A 15,610-nucleotide genomic window follows, 5' to 3' on the forward strand; every position below is an offset into this window, starting at 1 on the left:
GACTGACTATAAAACACACACAGACTGACTATAAAACACAGACTGACTATAAAACACAGACTGACTATAAAACACAGACTGACTATAAAACAGACTATAAAACACAGACAGACTATAAAACACAAAACACAGACTATAAAACAGACTGAATATAAAACACAGACTATAAAACACAGACTGACTATAAAACAGACTATAAAACACAGACAGACTATAAAACACAAAACACAGACTATAAAACAGACTGAATATAAAACAGACTGACTATAAAACAGACTATAAAACACAGACAGACTATAAAACACAAAACACTGACTATAAAACAGACTGAATATAAAACACAGACAGACTATAAACACAGACAGACTATAAAACACACACAGACTATAAAATACAGACTATAAAACACACACAGACTATAAAACAGACTGACTATAAAACACAGACCGACTATAAAACACAGACTATAAAACACAGACAGAATATAAAACACAAAACACAGACTATAAAACACAGACAGACTATAAAACACAGACAGACTATAAAACACAGACTATAAAACACAGACAGACTATAAAACACAGACAGACTATAAAACACAGACTATAAAACACAGACAGAATATAAAACACAAAACACAGACTATAAAACACAGACAGACTATAAAACACAAAACACAGACTATAAAACACAGACAGACTATAAAACACAGACTATAAAACACAGACAGAATATAAAACACACAGACTAAAACACAAAACACAGACTATAAAACAGACAATATAAAACACAGACAGACTAAAACACAAAACACTGACTATAAAACACAGACTGACTATAAAACACACACAGACTGACTATAAAACACACACAGACTGACTATAAAACACAGACTGACTATAAAACACACACAGACTGACTATAAAACACAGACTGACTATAAAACAGACTATAAAACACAGACAGACTATAAAACACAAAACACAGACTATAAAACAGACTGAATATAAAACACAGACTATAAAACACAGACTGACTATAAAACAGACTATAAAACACAGACAGACTATAAAACAGACTGAATATAAAACAGACTGACTATAAAACAGACTATAAAACACAGACAGACTATAAAACACAAAACACTGACTATAAAACAGACTGAATATAAAACAGACAGACTATAAACACAGACAGACTATAAAACACACACAGACTATAAAATACAGACTATAAAACAGACTGACTATAAAACACAGACCGACTATAAAACACAGACTATAAAACACAGACTATAAAACACAGACAGAATATAAAACACAAAACACAGACTATAAAACACAGACAGACTATAAAACACAGACAGACTATAAAACACAGACAGAATATAAAACACAAAACACAGACTATAAAACACAGACAGACTATAAAACACAGACTATAAAACACAGACAGACTATAAAACACAGACTATAAAACACAGACTATAAAACACAGACAGACTATAAAACACAGACTATAAAACACAGACAGACTATAAAACACAGACTATAAAACACAGACAGACTATAAAACACAGACTATAAAACACTGAATATAAAACACACAGACTATAAAACACAGACTGACTATAAAACACACAGACTATAAAACACAGACTATAAAACAGACTGAATATAAAACACAGACTATAAAACACAGACAGACTATAAAACACACAGACAGACTATAAAACACAGACAGACTATAAAACAGACTGAATATAAAACACAGACAGGCTATAAAACACAGACAGGCTATAAAACACAGACAGACTATAAAACACAGACTGACTATAAAACACAAAACACAGATTATAAAACAGACTGAATGTAAAACACAGACTATAAAACACAGACTATAAAACAGACTGACTATAAAACACACAGACAGACTATAAAACAGACAATATAAAACACAGACAGACTATAAAACACAAAACACAGACTATAAAACAGACTAAAACACACAGACAGACTATAAAACACACACACAGACAGACTAAAACACAAAACACTGACTATAAAACACAGACTGACTATAAAACACAGACTGACTATAAAACACAGACTGACTATAAAACACAGACTGACTATAAAACACACACAGACTGACTATAAAACACACACAGACTGACTATAAAACACAGACTGACTATAAAACACAGACAGCCTATAAAACACAGACAGAATATAAAACACAAAACACAGACTATAAAACACAGACTATAAAACACAGACTATAAAACACAGACTATAAAACACAGACAGACTATAAAACACAGACTATAAAACACAGACCGACTATAAAACACAGACTATAAAACACAGACAGAATATAAAACACAAAACAGACTATAAAACACACACAGACTGACTATAAAACACAGACAGCCTATAAAACACAGACAGACTATAAAACACAGACGGAATATAAAACACAAAACAGACTATAAAACACAGACAGACTATAAAACACAGACAGACTATAAAACACAGACAGAATATAAAACACACAGACTAAAACACAAAACACAGACTATAAAACAGACAATATAAAACACAGACAGACTATAAAACACAAAACACAGACTATAAAACAGACAATATAAAACACAGACAGACTAAAACACAAAACACTGACTATAAAACACAGACTGACTATAAAACACAGACTGACTATAAAACACACACAGACTGACTATAAAACACACACAGACTGACTATAAAACACACACAGACTGACTATAAAACACAGACTGACTATAAAACACACACAGACTGACTATAAAACACACACAGACTGACTATAAAACACAGACTGACTATAAAACAGACTATAAAATACAAAACACAGACTATAAAACAGACTGAATATAAAACACAGACAGACTATAAAACACAGACTGACTATAAAACAGACTGACTATAAAACACAGATTATAAAACAGACGGAATATAAAACACAGACAGACTATAAAACACAGACTGACTATAAAACACACAGACTATAAAACACAGACTATAAAACAGACTGAATATAAAACACAGACTATAAAACACAGACAGACTATAAAACACAGACAGACTATAAAACACACAGACAGACTATAAAACACAGACAGACTATAAAACAGACTGAATATAAAACACAGACATACTATAAAACTGACTATAAAACACAGACTGACTATAAAACACAAAACACAGATTATAAAACAGACTGAATGTAAAACACAGACTATAAAACACCGACTATAAAACAGACTGACTATAAAACACAAAACACAGATTATAAAACAGACTAAAACACAAAACACAGACTATAAAACAGACTAAAACACACAGACAGACTATAAAACACACACACAGACAGACTAAAACACAAAACACTGACTATAAAACACAGACTGACTATAAAACACAGACTGACTATAAAACACACACAGACTGACTATAAAACACACACAGACTGACTATAAAACACAGACAGCCTATAAAACACAGACAGACTATAAAACACAGACTATAAAACACAAAACACAGACTATAAAACAGACAATATAAAACACAGACAGACTATAAAACACAAAACACTGACTATAAAACAGACTGACTATAAAACACACACAGACTATAAAACAGACTGAATATAAAACAGACTATAATACACAGACAGACTATAACACAAAACACAGACTATAAAACAGACTGAATATAAAACACAGACTATAAACACAGACAGACTATAAAACACAGACAGACTATAAAACACACAGACAGACTATAAAACACAGACAGACTATAAAACAGACTGAATATAAAACACAGACATACTATAAAACTGACTATAAAACACAGACTGACTATAAAACACAAAACACAGATTATAAAACAGACTGAATGTAAAACACAGACTATAAAACACCGACTATAAAACAGACTGACTATAAAACACAAAACACAGATTATAAAACAGACTAAAACACAAAACACAGACTATAAAACAGACTAAAACACACAGACAGACTATAAAACACACACACAGACAGACTAAAACACAAAACACTGACTATAAAACACAGACTGACTATAAAACACACACAGACTGACTATAAAACACACACAGACTGACTATAAAACACACACAGACTGACTATAAAACACAGACAGACTATAAAACACAGACTATAAAACACAAAACACAGACTATAAAACAGACAATATAAAACACAGACAGACTATAAAACACAAAACACTGACTATAAAACAGACTGACTATAAAACACACACAGACTATAAAACAGACTGAATATAAAACAGACTATAAACACAGACAGACTATAAAACACACACAGACTATAAAATACAGACTAAAACACAAAACACAGACTATAAAACAGACAATATAAAACAGACTATAAAACAGACTGAATATAAAACACACAGACAGACTATAATACACAGACAGACTATAACACAAAACACAGACTATAAAACAGACTGAATATAAAAACACAGACTAAAACACACAGACAGACTATAAAACACACACACAGACAGACTAAAACACAAAACACTGACTATAAAACACAGACTGACTATAAAACACACACTGACTATAAAACACACACAGACTGACTATAAAACACAGACTGACTATAAAACACAGACAGCCTATAATACAGAATATAACACAAAACACAGACTATAAAACAGACTGAATATAAAACACAGACAGACTATAAAACACACACAGACTATAAAATACAGACTATAAAACACAGACAGACTATAAAAAACAGACTGAATATAAACACAGACTATAAAACACACACAGACTATAAAACACAGACTATAGAACACAGACATACTATAAAACACAGACAGACTATAAAACACAGACTATAAAACATATAGCCATTTAACCGTGGCTAGGGCTGTGGCGGTTAACCGTGGCTAGGGCTGTGGCGGTCATGAAATTGTCAGTTGGTGATTGTCTAGCAAATAACTGTCGGTCTCACGGTAATTGACCGTTAATTAATATAAACACATTTAGCATCTCCTGGCTTCCACACACAGCCTACAAGCCACTGATGCAGACCTTTGGAACATCTACATTTTAAAGTCTAATAAATCCATGTAATATAGCCTACACCTTCACAATAAATCCATTATTTATTTTAGACAGGTCTATAGAAACATGATATGAAGAAAATGTAGTCTATTTCAGAAGAACAGAATAGCGTACTCTGAGTTGTCCTTATGTTAGGTCCTGATCCGGCTATGCCATATGGCTGTGGGCTACACTAGTTCATTTAGCAGACTAGAATTCTGTGGCTTTATTTTATAGTATGAAGAATACAATTGAATATAGCTTAATAAAATATAAAATATATTTTCTCCAAACAATTTCTGAGGGAGTGCGCACTTGCGGCTATTCTGTGTTGAGCGGTTAACAAAGAAACAGGTCCTCCTATATGCTACATTTAGAGTTATTAATGTAACTTTAGTTGTTCTACAAACGTTGGGCTATATGTTTAGATTTTTAATACATTGTAAGGCTGCATGATGAGAGACTAATGATGATTTGAAAAAAGTCCCATAAAAGGCATGAGCTCTGATTTTGTTTTTTGCTCTGGCTGTACACACTTCATCAGTCTCTCATTCACAATTTGACAAGCACTTGATAATGCCTTGAATTTCCCGCCGGCATCCCCTTTGTGTGGCCGTAATGCCTCCTAAAAAAAAATCCATGCCTTTTGTGGCCGTGGTGACCTTGGGCTGAATATAATAATTATAATTCCCTTCTCCCGGTTGCCAATCGCCGTGATCCAAAGCACCTCTCACTCACATGGCTCTCTCAGATATGTCAATCCTATTAGCCAATGCCCCCACGTGTTCTTCTCACAGGCATCTCAGCTCAGAAGGAGGCTGCAAGTGAAGACAGACTCATCAGGGACCAATTCCGAGGTGCATATTGAAGATGTTGGAAGAACTGTCCACATTTACTTTTCGTCAGCCAACAAGATGAGTCGGGCTAACGAACAGCAAAAGCACTAGCCTATGTCAATCTACTATCCCCCATAGTACAAAAGTTGACCTATTCTGTGCGAGAAATAAATATTCCAAACATAGTCTGGGACAGTTGTGGGATGTGATAGATCCCAAATTAATACAACCACTAGCATCAAAAAACCTGTTTTAAGCAATGAGGCTGATGCAAAGGTTTCAGAACGTTTCGCTTAAAATGTTGATAAACTATTAGGCTATTTCTTCACATTATAAGCGCAGCGATGCGCACATGGCAGTAGGCTATAAGCACCAAAATGCAATCAATTCTCAAAAGTTTATGCATGTAATGCTTTATTATAAAAGGTGCATTTTTATGGTGAAAATGATCTTCCCCAAACTTGAAACTCACACGCCCCGCCTATGTATGCCAGGCTCTACACCCCTTGTAATTCTAAGAAGTTATTTGGCCCCTTTAGTTGTGATCCAAACCTTATTAAAACATATAGGCCTATGGGCTACATGAGGTGGGCGACTATGATTAGAAAAGTTGGGGGAAAAAGGCATGCGCTGTTTCTTGCTGCGCAGAAGCTGGGCATCATTTACAAGTGATAATATAAACTACATGACCAAAAGTATATGGACACCTGCTCGTCGAACATCTCATTCCAAAATCACAGGCATTAATAAGGAGTTGGTCCCACTTTTACTGCTACAACAGCCTCCACTCTTCTGGGAAGATTTTCCACTAGATGTTGGAACATTGCTGTGGGGATTTGCTTCCATTCAGCCACGAGCGTTAGTGAGGTCGGGCACTGATGTTGGGCGATTAGGCCTGGCCTGAACCACCTCCTCCCTCCTGTACGTCGCTCTGGATAACAGCATCTGCTAAATGACTCAAATGTAAAATGGGCGCTGATGTTGGGCGATTAGGCGTGGCTCGCAGTCGGCATTCAAATTCTTCCCAAAGGTGTTCAGTGGGGTTGAGGTCAGGGCTCTGTGCTAGCCAGTCAAGTTCTTTCACACCGATCTTGACAAAGCATTTCTGTATGGACCTCACTTTGTGCACGGGGGCATTGTCATGCTGAAACAGCAAAAGGGCTTTCCCCAAACTGTTGCCACAAAGTTGGAGGCACAGAATCGTCTAGAATGTCATTGTATGCTGTAGCGTTAAGATTTTCCATCACTGGAACTAAGGGGCCTAGACAGAACCATGAAAAACAGCCCCAGTCAATGATTCCTCCTCCACCAAACTTTACAGTTGGCAGGTAGCGTTCTCCTGGCATCCGCCAAACCCAGATTAGTCCGTCGGACTGCCAAGTCGTGAAGCGTGATTTATCACTCCAGAGAACGCGTTTCCACTGCTCCAGAGTCCAATGGTGGTGAGCTTTACACCACTCCAGCCGACGCTTGGCATTGCACATGGTGATCTTAGGCTTGTGTGCGGCTGCTCGGCCATGGAAACCCATTTCATGAAGCTCCCAACGTACAGTTATTGTGCTGACGTTGCTTCCAGAGGCAGTTTGGAACTCTGTAATGAGTGTTGCAACCGAGGACAGATGATTTTGATGCGTTGCGTGCTTCAGCACTCTGCGGTCCCGTTCTGTGAGCTTGTGTGGCCTACCACTTCGCGGCTGAGCCGTTGTTGCTCCTAGACGTTTCCATTTCACAATAACAGCACTTACAGTTGACTGGGGCAGCTCTAGCAGGTGAAGGTGCCACATTGAAAGTCACTGAGCTCTTCAGTAAGGCCTTTCTACTGCAACTGTTTGTCTATGAAGATTGCATGTATGTGTGCTCGATTTTATACACCTGTCAGCAACGGGTGTAGCTGAAATAGCAGAATCCACTAATTTGAAGGGGTGTCCACATACTTTTGTATATATGTGTCATTCACAAGTGATAGGCTCATATTGTCACCCATCAGACTATACTTGATTTAATCTTGTCTTTACATTTACTAAATAATATATATATGTGTGATATTAGTTTTGATTTAGAACGGACCATTATCATGCACCTGTCTCGAAACAGGGGCAGCAGGAAAAAATTCATGTCATCTATGAACTTAAATAGCGAATGGAGGACGCTTTTTCCCGTGGTTCATTTTCATGCCAGCCAGGTAGGCTATACTCCTGTTGTAAAGAGAAGCAATGTGCTTAATATTAGGAAAGTTGAGAAATAAATATAGTAGGCCTAGCCTACAGAAAGCTGATGGGATCCTCCTCTTTTTAATAGAGGCCATCACTCTGTTTTCTCCCGCTACTCCATAGCCTATAGAAATGCTGGGCAACATGAGCTCATGGGCTCTCATGAAGTGTTTGATTAGATTTACGAACACATTTGCATTGATGTCAGAGTGATTAGAGGGACAATAGAGTGCTGAGTACCAGGCAGTTAGCAAGTTGGGTAGACTACTAATGACCATCAGCAGCATCAGAGCTTGGAGAAGCCTAGTTACCGTGACTAAACGTCACAATTGGTGACTGGCGGTAATATGGTCACAGTAACAGCCCCTTTCCTCCTCTACCTGTAACTCTTCCCCAGGGGGAGGTTGACCTTCTCAGCCAACTTACCTGATCAATAAAGGTGAATAGAATGAATAACTACACACACCATTCACACAACTTTTCACATGCACACCCCCAACTACCCCCTGACCTCTGTCTGACCTGTGTGTGTTTCAGGATGGCTTTGTGGTGGCAGAGGATGAGGAGGCGCCACGTGGAGACCAGGAAGAATTCTGAACATTCCTCCGTTCTCTTCTTCACTCCACACCTCCCCGGATCAGCGCGTCAAGATTCTCATCTCCTACCCCTATTTTATCACTCGCTCTCTTTCTCTGTTTCACAGCCTCCTCCCTCTCTCTTCCTCCTCCTGTCCCCCATTTCCCCTTGCTCCCCCCTTCCATCCTCTCCCCCCAACCCCCCAGACATGTCAGGCTAACGCTGTACACTTAATCTGTATGGGTGGTGTTAGCAGGATGCTAGGCTAATGGCTAGCTCTGAACAGTTCATCTGTGTGGTGGGAGTGTTAGCAGGATGCTAGGCTAAAGTAAATTAGATGAGCATGGATCTATAGCACCCTCTGTCTGTAGAGGCAGGTAACACAACAAACTCACTAATCTCGGAACCCAGAAGAACATTTTGTCATGATTTTCTCTGATGAGCGGAGACTGAACTCCCTCCAGACTCACTGGTCCAGTTCAGTATTAGGGTTCAGGACCTACCTACCATATGATCAGGGAGATCGTTCAAGAATGACTTCGGAATTGGACGTCTTTCCATGTCCTGAGTATGTCGGGAAATGCCTTCAAAACCAACCACTAGGGGCAACAGTGAGCGCTACTACCATCAAATAGACCTGGGTTTAGATAGTGCATTGAGGACAAGGGTGGTAGATTGGTGTAATCCCATGACTCTGGACCAGGGGGGGGGGTTTAACTGTAACTAAACTTAACCCTTAATTTCAAAATGTTGACGTTTGGAGAAATGTAACGATACGGAGTAGCAGGAACAACCCAGGGTGTTAAAAACACTTTGAAATTTGATGTTTGGATAAACGTGGATGAATGCCTAATTCTGCAGTGAGACTGAGAGCTTGTTGCATATGGACCAGTACTATCCCAGTCCAATAGGACTCCGCACTCCGCACCAACACCACTCAACATGTCACTCGTATCAAGTTTCCCCGTATCAGCTCTATCTGGAACATTCTGCAGGTTCTAACCTCTGAATTCCCCCTGGTTCTGGTTCTGGTTCTGTTTTTGAAGGAGTTATTTAGCGTTAGCTTGGAGTGGCTAACGAGGCAGTCAATGTGAATCTATTTATTACTCTGAGAAAGCTTTTATTAAGCTATATAAATGAACACACTACTACACCATATATGCTAATGTGTGAATATTGAGTATTGATTATTAATGAATTGATTTGAAGTGGTTTTTAGCAGCTGTTTTTGATTTGGAGTTTCTTCCTGTTGACATGTTATATGCCATGGGAACAGGAGGCGGGGCTTAGTGGTGACTGACAGCTGTCAGGGCCAGCCCCTGGTTGTCATGGCAGCAGACCTGTGACGGACATGCATCGTTGGAGTTTTATTACAGAGGTTGAATAAAGACTGGGTTCAAAACCAGAAGGAACACGACTGGTCGGGTCTTTTTCTTACTGTATGACACACACACACACCTTACGTCGAAGCAGTGGCGACCCGTCATTCATGGGGACACTACGTCACCGCCAAGTCTAAGGGTAGAGCTCCAAAATTCAAGCCCCTTGGGTGCTGCCATAGAGTTACATTAGAAGCGCCCATCCAAGAAGGCTCAAGGTCATTGGCCGCAGATAAAATGACTTCAAATCACATTATATCTACAGTAGCTTTGATTGGACTGATCATGTCAACATCACACTTTCAAAATCTTAGCTAGCAGTCATCATCATGAATAAAGTCGACAATCTACTGGCAAATCCTTTTTAATCCTTGTCATATGAAGAGAAATAATGAAGAGAAATTATAGATAAAATGTATCGGTGCTCATCGGACATTGGACATAAACATTACACAACAAGTTGGAAATTCAACAGTGAGTGGTTTGGAAGGAATCAGTGGCTAATTGCAAGCATTGCAAAGCAATCACTAGCCTGCTATTCAGTGGAGTGGCTGTGTGGTCCCAAATCTGGGATTAAGGGTCTTTTCCAAGTTTAAAATGATAAACATTCAACATTGGCCATGCTGTCAATGAAGCATGATTTGTGCCGTGCTCAAAATAACTGTTAACTCGGAACTGCGAAACTTGACTTCGGTAAGTTCAAGACAACTGGGAACTCTGGGGGAAAAAACGAGCTCCGACTGGGAAAATACGTTTTGAACGGTCATCCAACTGGGAATTGTAAATCCGGAACTCGGGCCTCTTTCTAGAGCTCCGACCTGAAGATCACTGACGTCATCATGATTTAACCTTGTTTTTTTCCCAGAGTTCCCAGTTGTCTTGAAAGCACCATAAATCCAGAGAATGCCAGACTTTGATGACAAAATGTAATGACTAAATTTGCCCGCGAAGGACCGCCGCGCCACCTTCCTGTTCCAGTGAGCACAGCATAACAAGGTGAGTCCAAAAATTTATTGTATTCTGCTGCATAAAATGATGTAAAATGCCAGGGAGATATCTAATAATAATAATGGCGCCGGAGAAGATGGCTGCCGATTTACAGCCCTCTAATATCAGTGGTAGGAGACAGCCTATAGGGAGGAGGTCAGAGACCTGGCCGTGTGGTGCCAGGACAACAACCTCTCCCTCAACGTGACCAAGACAAAGGAGATGATTGTGGACTATTCTCATCGACGGGGCTGTAGTGGAACAGGTTGAGCGCTTCAAGTTCCTTGGTGTCCACATCACCAACGAACTATCATGGTCCAAACACACCAAGACAGTCGTGAAGAGGGCACGACAAAGCCTATTCCCCCTCAGGAGACTGAAAAGATTTGGCATGGGTCCTCCGATCCTCAAAAAAATTATACAGCTGCACCATCGAGAGCATCCTGACTGGTTGCATCACCGCCTGGTATGGCAACTGCTTGGCCTCCAACCGCAAGGCACTACAGAGGGTAGTGCGTACGGCCCAGTATATCACTGGGGCCAAGCTTCCTGCCATCCAGGACCTCTATACCAGGCGGTGTCAGAGGAAGGCCCTCAAAATTGTCAAAGACTCCAGCCACCCTAGTCATAGACTGTTCTCTCTGCTACCGCACGGCAAGCGGTACCGGAGCGCCAAGTCTAGGTCCAAAAGACTTCTCAACAGCTGCTACCCCCAAGCCATAAGACTCCTGAACAGCTAATCATGGCTACCCGGACTATTTGCACTGCCCCCCCAGCCCATCTTTTTACGCTGCTGCTACTCTGTTAATTACTTATGCATAGTCACTTTAACTCTACCCACATGTACATATTACCTCAATTACCTCGACTAGCCGGTGCCCCCGCACATTGACTCTGCACCGGTACCCCCTGTATATATAGCCTCCCTACTGTTATTTCACATTGACTCTGCACCGGTACCCCCCTGTATATATAGCCTCCCTACTGTTATTTCACATTGACTCTGCACCGGTACCCCCTGTATATATAGCCTCCCTACTGTTATTTCACATTGACTCTGCACCGGTACCCCCTGTATATAGCCTCCCTACTGTTATTTTATTTTACTTCAGCTCTTTTTTTCTCAACACTTTTTTGTTGTTTTAATCTACTTTTTTATTAAAAATAAACTGCATTGTTGGTTAAGGGCTGTAAGTAAGCATTTCACTGTAATGTCTGCACCTGTTGTATTCGGCACGTGGCCAATAAAATTGATTTGATATACTGTAGCTAAGAAAGTAATACTAAGTGTATGTTGTGTAGTAAGCTGTTAGTAGCCCATGTGCCTCACCCTAATAATTTGGTCCTTTCCCCCTCATAACTTAGCCTAATGTTCTGACTTGGTGGTGCACATGTAGCCTATAGCCTGTTTTAGAGAAATGTAATCATCGAATATTGTAAGAGCTTTCATTGCCTGCTTATATGCCCCCTTTATTTATCCTACGGTTCTGACTTGGTGTACAGGGAGAACACTGTAAGAACGGCCCATGTTCTGAATTCTGTCGCTGTACATTTCAAAAGTGCTGAACAAATAGTTATATTGCCTACGTCCGTCCTAGCTCGCTCATTAATGTCTTAATGGAAATTACGGATTGCCTCTTATCCGCTCGTCCCCTTATGCCATAGTTTGTACATCTCGATTGTCAGTAGAAACCACATTTGTTTAAGCAAGTCAGCCATATCAGCTATGTTTTTTTTAAAGGCAGTAAATGAGGCTGAATGAACTGTTTCGCTGCCAGACAAGGCTCCTCTGATAGCCAGGTGGAGCAGTGGTAAGGTGTTGGGACAGCTGCCTCTGATAGCCAGGTGGAGCAGTGGTAAGGTGTTGGGACAGCTGCCTCTGATAGCCAGGTGGAGCGGTGGTAAGGTGTTGGGACAGCTGCCTCTGATAGCCAGGTGGAGCGGTGGTAAGGTGTTGGGACAGCTGCCTCTGATAGCCAGGTGGAGCAGTGGTAAGGTGTTGGGACAGCTGCCTCTGATAACCAGGTGGAGCGGTGGTAAGGTGTTGGGACAGCTGCCTCTGATAGCCAGGTGGAGCAGTGGTAAGGTGTTGGGACAGCTTTATGGAGGCCCTAACAGTTTGTGGGCACCGTTTGCCACCGTTATAGTGCAATGAATGTATTGTTTAGTGTTGTGTGGTGACTTTGCTGGCATGCAACCCACATTTGTTTGTTTTTTTGCCCCACCAAGATTTACATGCTAAAATCGCCACTGGATCCAGGGTATGACTGTGGCAATGAGTGAACTCTCTGGGTGTCCTCTCCAGCCTACTCTCTGGGTGTCCTCTCCAGCCTACTCTCTGGGTGTCCTCTCCAGTCCACTCTCTGGGTGTCCTCTCTCTGGGTGTCCTCTCCAGTCCACTCTCTGGGTGTCCTCTCCAGTCCACTCTCTGGGTGTCCTCTCCAGTCCACTCTCTGGGTGTCCTCTCCAGTCCACTCTCTGGGTGTCCTCTCCAGTCCACTCTCTGGGTGTCCTCTCCAGCCCACTCTCTGGGTGTCCTCTCCAGCCCACTCTCTGGGTGTCCTCTCCAGTCCACTCTCTGGGTGTCCTCTCCAGTCCACTCTCTGGGTGTCCTCTCCAGTCCACTCTCTGGGTGTCCTCTCCAGCCCACTCTCTGGGTGTCCTCTCCAGTCCACTCTGGGTGTTCTCTCCAGTCCACTCTCTGGGTGTCCTCTCCAGCCCACTCTCTGGGTGTCCTCTCCAGTCCACTCTCTGGGTGTCTCTCTCCAGTCCACTCTCTGGGTGTCCTCTCCAGTCCACTCTCTGGGTGTCCTCTCCAGTCCACTCTCTGGGTGTCCTCTCCAGTCCACTCTCTGGGTGTCCTCTCCAGTCCACTCTCTGGGTGTCCTCTCCAGTCCACTCTCTGGGTGTCCTCTCCAGTCCACTCTCTGGGTGTCCTCTCCAGTCCACTCTCTGGGTGTCCTCTCCAGTCCACTCTCTGGGTGTCTCTCCAGTCCACTCTCTGGGTGTCCTCTCCAGCCCACTCTCTGGGTGTCCTCTCCAGTCCACTCTCTGGGTGTCCTCTCCAGTCCACTCTCTGGGTGTCCTCTCCAGTCCACTCTCTGGGTGTCCTCTCCAGTCCACTCTCTGGGTGTCCTCTCCAGCCCACTCTCTGGGTGTCCTCTCCAGCCCACTCTCTGGGTGTCCTCTCCAGCCCACTCTCTGGGTGTCCTCTCCAGCCCACTCTCTGGGTGTCCTCTCCAGTCTACTCTCTGGGTGTCCTCTCCAGTCCACTCTCTGGGTGTCCTCTCTCTGGGTGTCCTCTCCAGTCCACTCTCTGGGTGTCCTCTCCAGTCCACTCTCTGGGTGTCCTCTCCAGTCCACTCTCTGGGTGTCCTCTCTAGTCCACTCTCTGGGTGTCCTCTCTAGTCCACTCTCTGGGTGTCCTCTCCAGTCCACTCTCTGGGTGTCCTCTCCAGTCCACTCTCTGGGTGTCCTCTCCAGCCCACTCTCTGGGTGTCCTCTCCAGCCCACTCTCTGGGTGTCCTCTCCAGCCTACTCTCTGGGTGTCCTCTCCAGTCCACTCTCTGGGTGTCCTCTCCAGTCCACTCTCTGGGTGTCCTCTCCAGTCCACTCTCTGGGTGTCCTCTCCAGTCCACTCTCTGGGTGTCCTCTCCAGTCCACTCTCTGGGTGTCCTCTCCAGTCCACTCTCTGGGTGTCTCTCTCTCTGGGTGTCCTCTCCAGTCCACTCTCTGGGTGTCCTCTCCAGTCCACTCTCTGGGTGTCCTCTCCAGTCCACTCTCTGGGTGTCCTCTCCAGTCCACTCTCTGGGTGTCCTCTCTCTGGGTGTCCTCTCCAGTCCACTCTCTGGGTGTCCTCTCCAGTCCACTCTCTGGGTGTCCTCTCCAGTCCACTCTCTGGGTGTCCTCTCCAGTCCACTCTCTGGGTGTCCTCTCCAGTCCACTCTCTGGGTGTCCTCTCCAGTCTACTCTCTGGGTGTCCTCTCCAGTCTACTCTCTGGGTGTCCTCTCCAGTCTACTCTCTGGGTGTCCTCTCCAGTCTACTCTCTGGGTGTCCTCTCCAGTCCACTCTCTGGGTGTCCTCTCTCTGGGTGTCCTCTCCAGTCCACTCTCTGGGTGTCCTCTCCACCCTACTCTCTGGGTGTCCTCTCCAGTCCACTCTCTGGGTGTCCTCTCCAGCCTACTCTCTGGGTGTCCTCTCCAGTCCACTCTCTGGGTGTCCTCTCCAGCCTACTCTCTGGGTGTCCTCTCCAGTCCACTCTCTGGGTGTCCTCTCCAGCCTACTCTCTGGGTGTCCTCTCCAGCCTACTCTCTGGGTGTCCTCTCCAGCCTACTCTCTGGGTGTCCTCTCCAGTCCACTCTCTGGGTGTCCTCTCCAGTCCACTCTCTGGGTGTCCTCTCTCTGGGTGTCCTCTCCAGTCCTCTCTGGGTGTCCTCTCCAGTCCACTCTCTGGGTGTCCTCTCCAGT

The 15,610-nt window shown here is 42.7% G+C and overlaps 1 protein-coding gene across 7 annotated transcripts in view; it reads left to right on the plus strand.

Moving 5' to 3' along the window:
- Window positions 1-10,188, plus strand: part of LOC121542758 (microtubule-associated protein RP/EB family member 3) — a 70,217-nt gene extending 60,029 nt beyond the window's left edge. For 2 of the 7 annotated variants that reach the window (XM_041852288.2, XM_045208563.1), the window contains exons 9-10: window positions 5,952-6,011; window positions 8,085-8,170. In XM_041852288.2, coding sequence (XP_041708222.1) covers window positions 5,952-6,011; window positions 8,085-8,126 — 102 coding nt within the window. In that variant the 3' untranslated portion in view covers window positions 8,127-8,170. Of the gene's footprint in view, window positions 1-5,951; window positions 6,012-8,084; window positions 8,171-8,597; window positions 8,640-8,737 lie in introns of those variants that run through there. The other 5 variants (XM_041852292.2, XM_041852293.2, XM_041852289.2 and 2 more) reach the window with 4 other exon arrangements.
- Window positions 10,189-15,610: the final 5,422 nt, after the last annotated feature.

Source organism: Coregonus clupeaformis, chromosome 28 (genome assembly GCF_020615455.1).
Source record: "Coregonus clupeaformis isolate EN_2021a chromosome 28, ASM2061545v1, whole genome shotgun sequence".
Classification (NCBI taxonomy): domain Eukaryota; kingdom Metazoa; phylum Chordata; class Actinopteri; order Salmoniformes; family Salmonidae; genus Coregonus; species Coregonus clupeaformis.